This window comes from Halichoerus grypus, chromosome 12 (assembly GCF_964656455.1).
Source record: "Halichoerus grypus chromosome 12, mHalGry1.hap1.1, whole genome shotgun sequence".
In the NCBI taxonomy this organism is placed as follows: Eukaryota; Metazoa; Chordata; class Mammalia; order Carnivora; family Phocidae; genus Halichoerus; species Halichoerus grypus.
In genome coordinates, this window is record NC_135723.1 from 94,200,961 (window position 1) to 94,216,751 (window position 15,791).

A 15,791-nucleotide genomic window follows, 5' to 3' on the forward strand; every position below is an offset into this window, starting at 1 on the left:
AGGTGCTTTTTTAAAAAGGATAGATTTACCATCCATCCAGTTGTATTAGTGCTGGGGAGTTTACATTATAATCTTTTCTCTGAAAGTGAACCACTGATCCCAGGGGCAGCCTCTTGGGCAAGGTAACCACAGTCACTCCTACTGGCCTTTCACAAAGCACTTTCTCATCTGCTCTTTTCATTTATCCTCCCAACAGCCTTTCCAGATAGGCATTATCATCCTATTTTTGCTGATTTAGTTTTTATTTTCTATTTTATGACTGAAAATTTGAAAATTTCCCCAAATCTAATACCTGAAACCTAAGATTGGAAAAAGTCAAAAGAAAGCCCTCTGAAATTCACCACTGGTTCGTGGAGGCTTGTTCTCACCTGGAACCTGGTCTTCTACAAGCAGGAGCCACTCACTTTCCTTCTGTGGTCCTCCAGGATGTGCAGTACTCGGATATCGACTACATGGAGCGGCAGCTGGACTTCACCCTCAGCCCCAAGTTCATGGGATTTCCAGCTCTGATTAATCGCATGAAGGCTGATGGCATGCGGGTCATCCTCATTCTGGTTAGTCCCTCTGTGAATTGGTGGAGTTTGTTGAGGACAGTGAATTGGCTTTGGTGGAGAAAGCTTTCTATTGTGTTTCCTTCCATGTTACAAGCAGAGAATTTGAGGTTTGGTAAGAAAGGTATATTTCCCAGGATTCACAGAAGCACTGTGGTTCAGGAGGAAGCTGGTGCTGTTTAAAGAGTTCTTTTTTTTCTGTCCCGAGTTGTTCTCTGGATTTGTACTTCTCACCTGATCTGTGCTTTGATTTCAGGACCCAGCTATTTCTGGTAACGAGACACAGCCCTATCCTGCATTCACTAGGGGTGTGGAGGATGATGTCTTCATCAAGACGCCAAATGGTGGAGACATTGTCTGGGGAAAGGTATGACCGGAATGGTGATCTACTAATCCCCAGCCTGGGGTGGGTGACTGTTAGTGTGTTTGTGTATGTTGTTTTGGGGCCTTTTCCATTTGGGTTCGGAGATCAGAGGTTCTCATTTTGTCCATCAATATTTGTCAACACAGTTAAGGAATTTTTAGGGTATGTATGTATGTGTGTGCATTGTGGGATCCACTTTTCTAGATCAAAATCGAAGTATTACCACCTACGACTGCGGTTTATAGTTTCTTAGGAAGTAGATAAATTAAGATAAATTATCTAGTGCATTGCTTTTGAATAGTTTTCTCTCCACAGGTGTGGCCTGATTTCCCTGATGTCGTTATAGACCAGTCTCTAGACTGGGAGACTCAAGTGGAGGTAAAGGGCTGTGGACGTGGGTGAAGTCAGGGCTGCTGGGGAGGGGCAGCCATACTCAGGACAGTGGGCATTCCCATGCCGTGGGTGTGGGTGTCGTGAGGAACACACTGTGGGATTATGTCCTGTCTGTCCATCTGTGTGCCAACCACTTTACATGTAATATTTACTCCCGATTGGGAGGCAGGGATTATTATCCTCAGCATAACCAGGATTTAGAGAGCTTAAATTATTGCTCTGGGATTTTAGTGACCAAGTGTTGATTTCAAATCCAAGGCTGTCGGATTCCAAAGGCCCATGAAATTTTTACCTCCCAAGAAATACCGTTTTCCCTGAATGAGTGTATTTGTTGTTGTTTTTATCGTGGTTCTTGAGTATCCCTTTTAAACATAGTCTCTAAACACTGTCTTTAGTGATGGGATCTTTGTCTCTGTACATCTGTTTTCCATGGACAGGCTTCTCCATCTTCACTCTTATAAATCCCCCATCCTGGGGAACCTGGGTGGTGCAGTTGGCTAAGTGTCTAACTCTTGGTTTGGCTCAGGTCGTGATCTCAGTGTCATGAGATCGAGCCCTGCATCTGGCTCTGTGCTCACCATGCAGTTTGCTTGAGATTCTCTCTTCCTCTGCCCCTCCTGCTTGTGCTCTCTCTCTCTCAAATAAATAAATCTTTAAAAAAAAATAAAAATAAATCCCTCATCCTTCCTTGGGTTGCTCTAATTTGCTCTTACCTCCCAGTTTCCAGCCTTATGTTAAAACTTGCTTTCTCCATGGAACAACTTCTTACTTGTAATGGATCTTAGGTAAGGATTCAAGGGAGAGGATCTAGCTTCCTCTTCTCTCTGTTGCTTCTCACAGGAAACTATTTGAAGTTTGCTGGTCCAGGCAGACCACATGGACACAGGAGTCTGCCAGGCCAGAGAAGTTCAGGGTCTCCTTGATGTTCATTTGTTCGTTCATTCATTGATTCATTCATTTTCTTTTTTAGTATTTTTCCCCTAACACAATTGAAATATAACTGACAAATAAAATTGTACATATTTAAATTATACAGTGTGGTGATTTTATATATATATACATATATATATATGTATACATATACACATATATATATATACACACATATATATACATACATATATATATGTATATATATATAATGAAATGATTACCACAATCAGGTTAATTAACACATTCATCACCTCACATATTTACCATTTGTTGGTGTATGGTAAGAATGCTTAAGATCTACAATCATAGCAACTTTTACGTATACAATACAGTATTTTTAACTACAATCACCAGGCTGTACATTAGATCTCCAGAACTTATTCATCTTAAAAATAAAAGCTTATACCCTTAGACCAGCATCTCCTCATTTTCCCCACTCCCTTACCCCCCAGTAACCACCATGCTGCTGTCTGTTTCTATGAGTTAAACCTTTTTTTTTTTTTTTAGATTCCACATGTAAGTGAGATCATATAGTATTTATTTTTCTCTGTATAGTTTTTTCATTTAGCATAATGTCCTCTGAGTTCAGGTATGCTGTTGCAAATGGCAGGATTTCCTTCTTTCTCATGGCTGAATAATATTTCATTGTATGTATGTATGCCATATCTTGTTTACCCATTCACCCACTGACAGATGCTTAGGTTATTTCCACATCTTGGCTGTTGGGAATAATGCAATGAACATGAGAGTGTCCATGTCTCTTTAGATATTTATTTCATTTTATTCAGTATATATTTCCAGAAGTGGGATTGCTAGATCACATGGTAATTCTATTTTTAATTTTTTGAGGACCCTCCATATTTTTTACCATGTGACTATACAAATTTAAATTACCACCAACAGTGCACAAGGGTTCCCTTTTGTCCCTGTCCTCACCAACAGTTGTTATCTCTTGTCTTTTTGGTAAAAGCTATCCTAATAGGTGTAAGATGATATTTCATTGTGGTTTTGATTTGTATTTCCTTGATGATTAGTGATGTTGAGTGCCTTTTCTTGTAGCTGTTGGCCATCTGTATGTTTTCTTTAGGAATTTATCTATTCAGATCCTTTGTCAACTTTTTAATCTGTTTATTTGTTTTTTTGCTACTGTATAAATTCCTTATGTATTTTGGAAGTTAATCTCTTATCAGATATATGGTTTGCAAGTATTTTCTCCCATTCCCTAGATGGCCTTTTCATTTCATTGATTATTTCCTCTGCTGTGCAGAAGCTAATTTTTAGTTCTATATAGTCCCACTTGTTTATTTTTGCTTTTGTTGCTTATGCTTGTGGTGTCAGATTCTCCCCCAAAATCATTGCCAAGACCAATGTCAAGGAGCTTTTCGCCTGTTTTCTTCTAGAAGTCTTATGGTTTCTGGTCTTATAATTAAGTCCTGGGGCGCCTGAGTGGCTCAGTCATTTAAGCATCTGACTTTTGATCTCAGCTCAGGTCTTGATCTCAGGGTCGTGAGTTCAAGCCCCACGTTGGGCTCCATGCTGGGTGTGGAGCCTATGTAAAAAAATGAATAAATAAAAAGAACTTTAAAAAAATTAAGTCTTTAATTCAGATTGAAAATTTTTTGTGAGTGGTGTAAGATAGGGTTCAGTTTCATTCCTTTGCATGTGGATATCCAGTTTTCCTCGCACCATTTATTGAGGAGACTATTGTTTTCCCACTGTGTGCTCTTGACATGCTTGCCAAAGATTAATTGATGGTATATGTGTAGATTTCTTTCTGGACTTTCTATTCTGTGTCATTGGTCTATGTATCTTTTTTTAATGCCAATATCATGACTTTTAAATCCTACTGGGAAAGGGACCACTTTAGTAATGAAGAGGTTGGCTATCCTACAGTTCATCAGCCATTGAAGGCATTTGGAAATCTGTGGGGCAGTTTTGATTATTACAAGGGGAGCACCAAATGGCATTTAGTGGAGAGTGACTAGGGACACTTATAGTTCTGATTGTAGGGGATGTTCCATGAAGAATTCTCTTGCCCCAAATGCCAATTGTGTTTCTTATTAGAGACTCTAATGAAGGCACCCTAATGAAGTCATGATATGTATTTGATAGTATATAAGAGATTCTCAGTAGATGGAATAATTATGACTACTTTTATTAATAAGACCCACTTCACAAGGCCGGTGGGGATGAAGCTACAGATATCCAGGTCTGGCTTGGCTGAGGGTAGTATAAAACAAACAACAAACAAACAAACAAATAGCAGGCAGCCTGTGGAAAGCAGATTGCTGAGTCTGAAGCTCAGATTGAGTTCAGTAAGTCTAGGGTTGGGGCTAAGAATTGCATTTTGGTAGCATGCACACAGTGGGTTGTGATAAGTGATCCTATGGCCAGACATGCAGTTGGGTACATCATGAGGTGAGACCCAAGGAAAGTGAGGGCAGAAGTAACGAGGCAAGAGCTGAATACAGACAGCAGTGAGGCAGAGCCAATGCCTGGGAGAATGGCAAAGCATGTATTTCATGGGTAAAAGCCATCAGAGTACCTTTCAGTGAGGCTAATGAATTAGAGTTGGTCAAATTTCTCACTTGTATCCCATATGGGATTTGGTTGTGATTCAGGCATGGCTGGTATTGACTCTGTTTACCCTAATCCTGTCTCCCTCCTCTACACTATGTTTCTAACCTGCCTGAGCTAGAGCTCTGTTTCTGGTGAAAGGTTCTCTTCTTCTGGTTCCATGTTTCTACATCTATTTTCTAGCAAAAAGGCATCTCGGGGTGCCTCCCTTTTAAGAGATTCTCAGTGATGTGGTTCACTACCCCTCACTTCTCTGTGAGCTGGATCCCTGCATTCTGTTCTGTTTCTGTTTTCTTCTTTGTGTTCCTTTTTTGCCTTTTATCTGGACATATGGGTTCCTACTTGCCTTTTGTCTACTGAGTATAAGAACTGGAGATTTCCAGGGCACCTGGGTGGCTCAGTCGGTTAAGCATCTGCCTTCAGCTCAGGTCATGATCTCAGGGTCCTGGGATCGAGGCCCACATCGGGCTCCCTGCTCAGCGGGGAGTCTGCTTCTCCCTCTGCCCCTCACCCTGCTTGTGCTCTCTCTCTCACTCTCTCTCGCTCTCAAATAAAATCTTAAAAAAAAAAAAAGAACTGGAGGTTTCCTAAACAAAGTCCTCTTTCTGTTGTCCCCCCTCCTCCTTACCTCCCTCCCCCAGGCTCCCTTCCCCCACTACTAGCATTACTTAGCTCTTTAACTCTTAAAATGCACTGAGGAGGGGCGCCTGGGTAGCTCAGTTGGTTAAACGTCTGCCTTCGACTCAGGTCACGATCCCAGGGTCCTGGGATCGAGCCCCCACGTCGGGCTCCCTGCTCAGCGGGGAGCCTGTTTCTCCCTCTCCCTCTGCCTCTTCCCCTGCTTGTGCTCTCTCTCTCTGTGTCAAATAAATAAATAAAATCTTTAAAAAAAAATGCACTGAGGAACACAGAGGCACCTATTTACTGGGACATACAAAGGACCATGAATTTCTATCACAAGCAACATGGGCTGTATAGAAATTAAAAAATATTTGCTGTTGCTGCCCCGAGGTGTGAATTCACAATTATGCACTGAGCATTTATTTCACATCAGGTGTGAAGCTAAGCACTGTGGGTGAGTACAAAGATCAACCAAAAGAGTATAAAACAAGGTCCTTGCTCTCAAAATCCTTATAATATAGTTAAGCTTTGGATCCAGGTTAAAATAAAGACACAGCTTTTATTATTTGGGGGAAGACAAAGAGAAGGGGGCAGCATTAAAACTTCCTCTTTAGCTCCTCCCAAGCGACTTGACACACAAGTGCAGTTTTCCAGTGATTTCTGAAACTACAGAAAACACATGCACACTAGTGAGATGTCTCAGCCCTCACCTCCTTTCCGCAGTAGGAATGAGACAGGAGACGATCGCCTGGATATTGCCTTCCATCCTGTTGACAGTCCATCTGATGTCTTTCAAGCTGCAGTCTCTCCCTGGCTCCTGCTTTGTTTCTGAGTCAAGCTTCGGAAATGGCAGGACAGAGGTTGAAAGTTAAGCATCTAGTGCGTGAGACAATGAGTGTAGGGTGTTGGTTGCTACCGTTCATGTTGATACAAAGAGGAAGACAGTCCATGGATACTTTCCAGATGCTAAGCAGATGTCTAACTTGTGCTAATGTCTCTTCTGTGCACTCATTATAGTTCAAGTAAGCCGCAAACGTTATTTAGGCTCTGTTTGGATTATCTATCATCATGCATTACAGGGGTGTGCATGAGTTATGCTCTCAGGAAATGTCTGTTTGCTGTCTAATAAAATTTGGGGGGACCAATAAACTCTATTTAATTTTTACAGCTATACCGAGCTTATGTGGCCTTTCCCGACTTTTTCCGTAACTCAACTACCACGTGGTGGAAGAGGGAGTTGCAAGAACTCTACACCAATCCACAGAATCCAGAGAGAAGCTTGAAATTTGATGGCATGTGGATTGTGAGTGTGTGGGTTTGTGTCTGTGGGTGGGTGTGTTTCTATCTTCTAAGCTTATATATGATGACCTTTAATCAAGAGGGATAATAATCATCCAAGAAAGACTTTGGACACATCTGATTGCAATTCCTCCAGTCAGAAGTGGAACATCCCTGATACTCCTCATATCTTATACCTTGCCTGAAGTTCCTGCTGTAAAACACCAACGTGATTACTGAGAATTTCTCGGACTTGAGCCTTGCCTCATACCTTGAGGGAGAATTTTTTTTTTTTTTTTTAATCCTCTAGCCAGTCATTCTCACGGGCTTAATTGATCTCTCTAGTCAATTCTCAGCTGGATCTGATGAGTCTCCCTGGGCTGGTATCTATGGGATTGCTGGAAGGTGAATGATTTATTCATTACTTCCTTGTCTCTGAGTTGGCAGGATAATGATTTGAAAAAGTAAGATATATCTGTGTTTGACATTTCTAGGATATGAATGAGCCAGCGAGTTTTGTGAATGGAGCAGTTCCTCCAGGCTGCAAGGATGCCACTCTGAACCACCCTCCCTATATGCCATGTAAGAGCCCTCGATCTCCTCTGTTGGCAGAACCATGGCTACGAGGAGTGATCCCTACAAGAGCCCAGCAGCCAGGGTTTATCCTGCACATCTTAACTGGTGCTGTGGTTTTAGGGGGGCCAACGACAAATACACATCAAGCACTTTATCCAGTTGAGTGTGTATAAGTTACTGACCCTGTTGGGTGAATTTCTCAAATTTGTTCTGAAAACACTTAACAGTGGTTATGTCTCCAAAGGATTCTAGAACTAAGTTTCTTAATTCTTCAGGCCTCTGTGAATTCCTCCACAGGAATTTGTTGTGCCATCAGTGGGTGGAGAGTAGCAGCTTCTCCTTATCATGGAGTCAATGGACTTTGGTGTTATACTTGTGTTCATATCTTGGCTCCAGAAATTATACTCACTATGAATTGTGTGACCTTCAATAGATTACTTGATGTTTCCAAATCTGTTTTTTTTAATTGTGAAGGGAGATAATGCTATCTCTTTTATAGAGTTATGATAAGAATTACATGAAATGATTTATAAGAAAAACGCTTAGACTGCATCCTGTCAAATAGTTAGGTGTTTGACAACTGTGTTTTCCTCCCCTCGCCCCCACTTTCTCCTGGAGAACCCTGCAGGGGACTTGATGTTGAAAACACCTTTGGGCTCCATTGCAGCTCAGAGCCGAGCACATTCCCATGCCCCTGGAGAAGAGAGGGACCCATGCACGGGTCAAATTAGTCTTAAGATCCAGTGTCGAATCCCTTAAAGAGAGGTCAGGGATAACAGGATCAGGCATGGCATTTACATCACTAGATCTTTCTCCTCAGATTTGGAGTCCAGGGACAGGGGCCTGAGCAGCAAGACCCTGTGCATGGAGAGTGAGCAGGTCCTGCCAGATGGCTCGCGGGTGCGGCACTACGACGTTCACAGCCTGTACGGATGGGCCCAGACCAGACCCACCTACGAGTGAGTCACCTTCTCCCTTCTCTGGTCCACCTGACCTGCAGGGACAGCCAGTGACTGATGAAGGAACCCTGCTTTTCCTTTCATGCCCCCTCTCAAGGGTTAAGAAGATTTTAATCACAACTATGTCACAATTCTTATTTATTAAGCAAACATGAACATGGAGCCAGGCTCCATGATCAGTGTTAGGACAGATTTAGGGGCATCTGGGTGGCTCAGTCGGTTAAGCATCTGCCTTCAGCTCAGGTCATGATCCCAGGGTCCTGGGATCAAACCCTGTGTCAGGCTCCTTGCTTGGCAGGAAGCCTACTTCTCCCTCTCCCTCTGCCTGCCACTCCCCCTGCTTGTGCTCTCTCTCTCTCTGACAAATAAATAAATAAAATCTTAAAAAAAAAAAAAAAAAAGAAGGACAGGTTTAAGTAAGACATGGTCCTGCTAGGGAGAGACTGATAGTCCTTGTGGAGGAGACACACACAGAGACAGAAGCAATGATCACACAGTGCAGCTGATGCTATAATTAATTACAAGAGGGGAAGGGAATGCGGAGGACTGGCTATCTTTTTCTTTTATTTCAAAAGTGACTCATCTCTGTTGGGCTTTCTTTTTCTTTTTCTCTTCCTTTTCTTTTCTTTTCTTTTTCCTTCCTCCCTCCCTCCCTCCTTTCTTTCTCTTTCTTTCTTTCTTTTTTCTTTCTTTCTTTCCTTTTTTTCTTTTCTTTTCTTTCTTTCTCTTTCTTTCTTTCTTTCTTCCTTTCTTTCTTCCTTCCTTTCTTTCTTTCTTTCTTTCTTTCCTTCCTTCCTTCCTTCCTTCCTTCCTTCCTTCCTTCCTTCCTTTCTTGTTGGAGAGCCAACTGATGTTCTGCTGAATTAGTGCTGTCCCATTTTGTGAGCTTAATGAATAATAAGAGTTATCTTAAGGAAGGCCTTATAAAGAAATTCACCTTCTTTCTCCCCAAATATAAAAACTTAGTAAAGAAGTGGTAAGACTTAGTGATTAGTCATTATTTTTAGGTGATCCAGTAGGTTTATTACAAAGTTCGTTGTAAAGCACTGTGAAACACTAGGTTAAGGCATAACTGTTACTATCATCTCTGTCACGTAGGGTCAGTCAGTGGGGACTTCATTATGGCTCAGATTTCCATATTTCCCCAAATAATGCAGGAGACATTTTGTTGCCATGCCTTAGGCTCCGAAACTCTGGGAGGAGAAGCTCTGTGGCCTTTCCGCCCCTGATCTGTCCCCAATCACCTGCTTGTTGCCTTCCAACCAGAGCTGTGCAGGAGGTGACGGGACAGAGAGGCATTGTCATCACCCGCTCCACGTTCCCCTCTTCTGGCCGCTGGGGAGGCCACTGGCTGGGCGACAACACAGCTGCCTGGGACCAGCTGAAGAAGTCTATCATTGGTGTGTGGGCTTCTCCTTAGGGGCCTCTTCTGGTGGGAAGGGGATCAGGACCCTCGATAAAGGATTCTTGAGGGAGGAGGAGGCAGATCACAAGGCCGCCTCTGACACAGCTATGTTCTCGTTGCAGGCATGATGGAGTTCAGCCTCTTTGGCATATCTTATGTAAGTGTCTTTTGGGTCACTTCTAATCCCCAAGCATGTAGTGACATCTTTCAGAAATCACTAACAGGTTTGTTTTATTCTACCTCGTTTCAGACAGGAGCAGATATTTGTGGGTTCTTTCAAGATGCTGAATATGAGATGTGTGCTCGCTGGATGCAACTGGGGGCCTTTTACCCCTTTTCGAGGAACCACAACACCATTGGGACCAGGGTAGGATGTTAGCTTATAGCTCAAAAGTGTTGTGTCACTAGGAATACAACCTCCAAATTTGAGCTATATTCTCTGTGACATCTTCAAAACCATCAAACCACATGTTTCTTGTTCTTTTATTTGATACATTTATGAATTGTGAAATGATTACCACAGCAGGATTAGTTAACACCTCTGTCACCTCACATAATTGCCATTCCTTTTTTGTAGTGAGAACATTTAGTATTTACTCTTTTAGCAACTTTCAAGTATATAATATAGTATTGTTAACTATAGTCACCATGCTGTGCATTCGATTATCAGAACATATTCATCTTGTAACTGGAAGTTTGTACCCTTTGACTGATACTTCCCCATTTCTCCCATCCCCCAGCCCCTGATAACCACCGTTCTGCTCTCTGATAGATGTGAGGTGATATCTCATTGTGGTTTTGATGTGCATTTCCCTGATGATGAGTGATGTTGAGCATCTTTTCATGTAGCTTTTGGAGATTTGTATGTCTTCTTTGGAAACTGGAAACCAATAATAGGAGGAAAACTGGAAAACTCACAAATATGTGGAAGTTAAATAACCAATGGGTCAAAGATGAAATCGAGAGAAAAATAAAAAAAAATCTTGAAACAGATAAAAATGGAAACACAACATACCAAAACTTATGGGATGCAGTGAAAGCATTTCTAAGGGGAAGTTTATAGTGATAAACACCTACATTATAAAAAAGAGAGAAAGAACAAAAGATCTCAAATAAACAACCCAACCTTACACCTCAAGGAACTAGCAAAAGAAGAACAAAGTAAGCCCAGAGTAAGCAAAAGAAAGGAAATAACAAAGATCAGAGGAGAAATAAATGACGTAGAGACCAGAAAAACAACAGAAAAGATCAATAAACTAAGAGCTGGTTCTTTGAATAGATAAACAAAATTAACAAACCTTTAGTTAGATTTGCTAAGGAAAAAAAGAGAAGGCTCATATAAAGAAAAGTATAAATGAAAAAGGGAGACATTAGAACCGATACCACAGAAATGCAAAGGATCACAAGAGACTACAATTATAAACTAACAAATTGGACAACCTAGAAGAAATGAAGAAATTCCTAGGAACATACAACCTACCAAGACTGAAACATGAAGAAATAGAAAAGTCTAACAGATAAATACTGAATAAGGAGATTGAACTAGTAATCAAAAATTCCCCAACAAAGAAAAGCCCAGGACCAGATGTTTTCCCTGGTGAATTGTACCAAAAATTTGAGAAGAATCAACACCAAGACCTCCTTAAACACTTCCAAAAAATTGAAGGGGAGGGAGCACTCCCAAGCTTATTTCACAAGATCAGTATTACCCTGATACTAAAGCCAAATAAGGACCCTACAAGGAAACTAGAGATCAGGATCCCTTGTGAATATTGTGAATATAGATCCAAAAATTTGCAATAAAATATTAGCACTAAATTCAACACATTGAAAAAAATCATACACCATGATCAAGTGAGATTTGACTTCAGATGTGAGGATGATTCAACATACACAAATAAATAAGTGTGGTACACTACATTAATAGAATGAAAGATAAAAATCATATGATAATCTTGTATGTGCAGAAAAAAAATTGACAAAACATAGCCTCCTTCCATGATGAAAACTCTCAACAAATTGAGGATAGAAAGAATGTACCTCAATATTATAAAGGCCATATGCGACAAGTCCACAGCTAATATCATGCTCAAAGGTGGAAACTTGAAAGTATTTCCTCTAAGATGAGACGTAAGACAAGTGCCCACTCTCACTACTCCTGTTTAACATAGTACTGGACGTCCTAGCCAGAACAGTCAGGCAAGAAAAAGAAATGAAAGGCATTTAAATCAGAAAGGAAGTAAAATTGTCTCTGTTTACAGTTCATATGACCTTACATATAGAAAATCCTAAAGATATCATAAAAAATTACTAGACTGAATCAATTCAGTAAAGTTGCAGAATACAAAAATCAACATACAGGCATAAGTTGTGTTTCTGTACACTGACAGCAAGATATCTGAAAAAGAAATAAAGCAATGCCACTCATAGTAGCATCAAAAATCAATAAGATACTTAGTAATAAATTTAACCAAGGAGGTGAAAGATCTATATGATGAAAACTATAGGACATAACGTGAAAGAAATTGAAGAATACACAAGCAAATGGAAAGATATTCCATGTTCATGGATTAGAATTAACATTGTTACAATGTCCATACTACCCCCAAACCATTTAAAGGTTCAATGCAATCATTATCAAAATTCCAATAGCATTTTTCACAGAAATAGAAAAAACAATCCTAAAATTCATATGGAACTACAAAAAACCCCAAAGAGCTAAGGCAATCCTGAGAAAGAAGAACAAAGCTGGAGGTATCATGCTTCCTGATTTCAAACTATATTACAAAGTTATAGTAATCAAAATAGTATGTTAGTGGCCTAAAAATAGATCAATGGAACAGAATCAAAAGCACAGAAATAAACCTTTGCATCTACTATGAACTAACATTTGACAAGGGAGCCAAGAATACTCAATGGAGAGAAGAGTCTCTTCAATAAATGCTGTTGGGAAACTGGATAATCACATGCCAAAGAATGAAATGGGAGCCCCGTCTTATACCACTCACAAAAATTAACTCAAAATGATTAGTCATTTAAATGTAGGACTTGAAACTGTAAAAATTCTAGAGGAAAACAGGGGAAAAGCCCCTTGACATTGTTCTTGTCAATGATTTTTTTGGATATGACACCAGAAGCACAAATAACGAAAGTAAAAATAAGTCAGTAGGACTACATCAAACTCAAAAGCTTCTGCATAGCAAAAGAAACAATTAACTATAATTGGCTAATTGAACATAATAAAAAAAAGGAACTATTAACAAAATGAAAAGGCAACCTATGGAATGGGAGAAAATATTTGCAAACCAAATTATCTATCTATCTATCTATCTATCTATCTATCTATCTATCTATCTATCATCTATCTATCTATCTATCTATCTATCTATCTATATATATATATCTGATAAGGAGTTAATATCCAAAATATATAAGGCACTCATTCAAAGCAATAGCAAAAACCCACAAACAATCTGATTTAAAAATGGGTAGATGAACCACATAGACATTTTTCCAAGAAGACATACCCATGGCTAACAGGTACATGGAAAGTTTCTCATGTTTCAGTGAACCAGATTCCTCAGTGTTCTTTAGATTCTTTTGTTTGTTTAGGCTGTGTTGTACCAAATATATCCCAAAAAGGATGTCTTATGGAGAAATTTCATCAGCTGTCTTGGGAAAGCTTGAGTGACTTTCAGTATATTAAGAATATTCTCAGGCTCATTTATAATCAACTCTGGTTTAGCTATGCATGATCTTCATTTGTAATAAGAATTCAGTGACTTCCTTAAGTTTCCAGGTCCCTGAGGTAAGCTCTGAATACTCTTCTTTTCTCCTTTAGAGACAAGACCCTGTGTCCTGGGATGCTGCGTTTGTGAATATCTCCAAAAGTGTGCTGCTGACCAGATACACCCTGTTGCCGTATCTCTACACCCTGATGCACATGGCCCACACGGAAGGCAGCACTGTTGTGCGGCCTCTTTTCCACGAGTGAGTGTCTAGCTATGATCCCAATGACTAAGGGATAATATCGTTCTGTGTGATGGCTTTTGAAAAAAAGAAGTACTTCCAAATTAAATTAAAGACATGATTGCCTTTTGCCAGAAGCTTTCTGGGCACAGACCATATGTTATAACTCCTTTTAGCACAGCGTCAGTCATGTCCTAGGTCCTCGATAAAAGGCTACTGAATGAAAAAAAATTCAAAGTGATTACAATATAGCACGGAATACTTTCTTTCTAAATTGGGCATATGAAGAGCTGCGGATCTTTTGTAGCAGCTCAGGTCACAAAACAAGGCCAGATGTGAGGGATGGAGATGAGGGCTGAAGGCCATTCTCGCATTTAAAACGTGCCATGGTTAAGAAACATGAAGATATGTATAGGTGAGAACATGTCTAAATCCAACCATTTCTGGGGTTTGAAGAACATGACAGACAGAAAGGAAGTATGTATCTGATTAAAGGAGACCTAGGGAAAGAGTTAAAGGAAAGCCTAGAATGCAGCTGGATTTCTGACTTTGGTCTGAACTCGAGGAGTTTTTTCAGGGTCTGGGCCTCAGGCCCTGTTGGGGTCCTGATTGTGGTACCTTGGTTTCTCTTTACAGATTTTTGTCAGACCGGGTGACCTGGGATGTAGACGGCCAGTTTCTGCTGGGCCCAGCCTTCCTGGTCAGCCCTGTCCTGGAGCCTGTGAGTATGGAGGCCTCTGATGAAGAGAGAATTAGAGCTATGAGGCCCGGGGCCTAGAGGTAGCAGAAGAGTCCTGGTCTGCTGGGGATCCTGAGATGTGGTCTCTTACTCTACTTCTGTCTCTTCCTCTCCCTCTGAGCTGAAGTCTGTCACTTAGGTGCTCTGGTCCTCTGCTCCCTCATCTTTAAAATCAGCATAACAAATTCTGATTCGCAGGATAATCAAGAAGGAAAGAACCTTATATTTCAAGATAGAATAATTTCTTTATTAACTAAAATAAGGAGTATGGGTCAGAAACAAATTTTACAGGGTTGTTTATACCAATGTGTATAATCTTGTTTCTGGCTAGCACTTCCCTTCCTTCTATAATATGTTCTCATGCAGGAAAATCCATTTCTTCACTTTTTCTGTTGATGTATAGGCTTCTGATTAAAATACCAGCTAATTGCATCCTCTCCAAAACTTACTGCACTAATCATAATCCCTGAGGTACCAGGCGCCATAAAATCTGCAAAATTTTCCTCTGCTCCAGACCCAACCTGAGTCTGTCTCTTTAGAGAGGGGGTGAGTCTATAAGCAAATGATGATTTTTTCCCCCCAAAGTCCTGATCCCAAAGGGCTTTAGGGAAACCGTTACTTTTGGGTAGGCAAATCTTCCATTTGCCAAAAGGGTAGGGAAGAAAGGCTTCCCTAACATTGCTGGCCTCTAAAAAGATGAGCATGTGGGTCCAAGGCCGATACTATTGTTTTGACTCTTTTACTGTACAAATTGGTTACACTGCCCTGGATAGAAGAGCCTACCTCCCAAGCCTTGTTTGTGTTTAATTTTAGAATGCCAGAAATGTCACTGCGTATTTCCCTAGAGCCCGCTGGTATGATTACTACACGGTAAGTTTTTCTGATGATTTATACAACTTGGGAAAATGGTAGTGTGCACGGTCTTCCAAATCTGACACACCACTGGTCAGGTTCTGGCACTGTAACTCATTTGATGTGTGATCTTAGACAAGTCATTTTAATCTTATAGCTTTAGTTTATTCACCTCTAAGTAGGATAAGAGCACTTCCCTCACAGAATTGTTATAAAATAACGTATTCTGTGAGTGTTATGTATGTGTTCGTTTTTATCTTTCACAATGGCGTATAATGGCAACACCAGTAAACACTTGAAATTGTATAGTAAACTAGAGTTTTTGTTCATATCATCCCTCACGAGACTGTAAGTTCATATGTAGAGGGGCCTTTCCTCTCTGTCTTTTTATTAAATATCTCCTTTTATAGCACAGATGCTCCAGGAGGAGATGTTAAATGTAATCTCCTGAGGTAAGCCTGGTCTTAGGCGGTGTGTAAAATGCACTCGGAGGTATGAGACCCAACCCTTGTGTGCCGGAGCAACACAAGTGCATTTCGAAATGCAAGACGAATCATCATTCTCTGTCCTAGAA

At 40.5% G+C, this 15,791-nt stretch overlaps 1 protein-coding gene across 1 annotated transcript in view; it reads left to right on the top strand.

The window, feature by feature from the left end:
* Window positions 1-15,791, top strand: part of MGAM (maltase-glucoamylase) — an 84,686-nt gene that overhangs the window by 55,360 nt on the left and 13,535 nt on the right. The window contains exons 32-43 of the mRNA XM_036086589.2: window positions 426-554; window positions 808-918; window positions 1,231-1,293; window positions 6,608-6,742; window positions 7,212-7,299; window positions 8,114-8,252; window positions 9,519-9,652; window positions 9,780-9,814; window positions 9,908-10,024; window positions 13,499-13,647; window positions 14,263-14,347; window positions 15,179-15,235. Of these exons, the coding sequence (XP_035942482.2) occupies window positions 426-554; window positions 808-918; window positions 1,231-1,293; window positions 6,608-6,742; window positions 7,212-7,299; window positions 8,114-8,252; window positions 9,519-9,652; window positions 9,780-9,814; window positions 9,908-10,024; window positions 13,499-13,647; window positions 14,263-14,347; window positions 15,179-15,235 (1,242 nt within the window). The remainder of the gene's footprint in view (window positions 1-425; window positions 555-807; window positions 919-1,230; window positions 1,294-6,607; window positions 6,743-7,211; window positions 7,300-8,113; window positions 8,253-9,518; window positions 9,653-9,779; window positions 9,815-9,907; window positions 10,025-13,498; window positions 13,648-14,262; window positions 14,348-15,178; window positions 15,236-15,791) is intronic.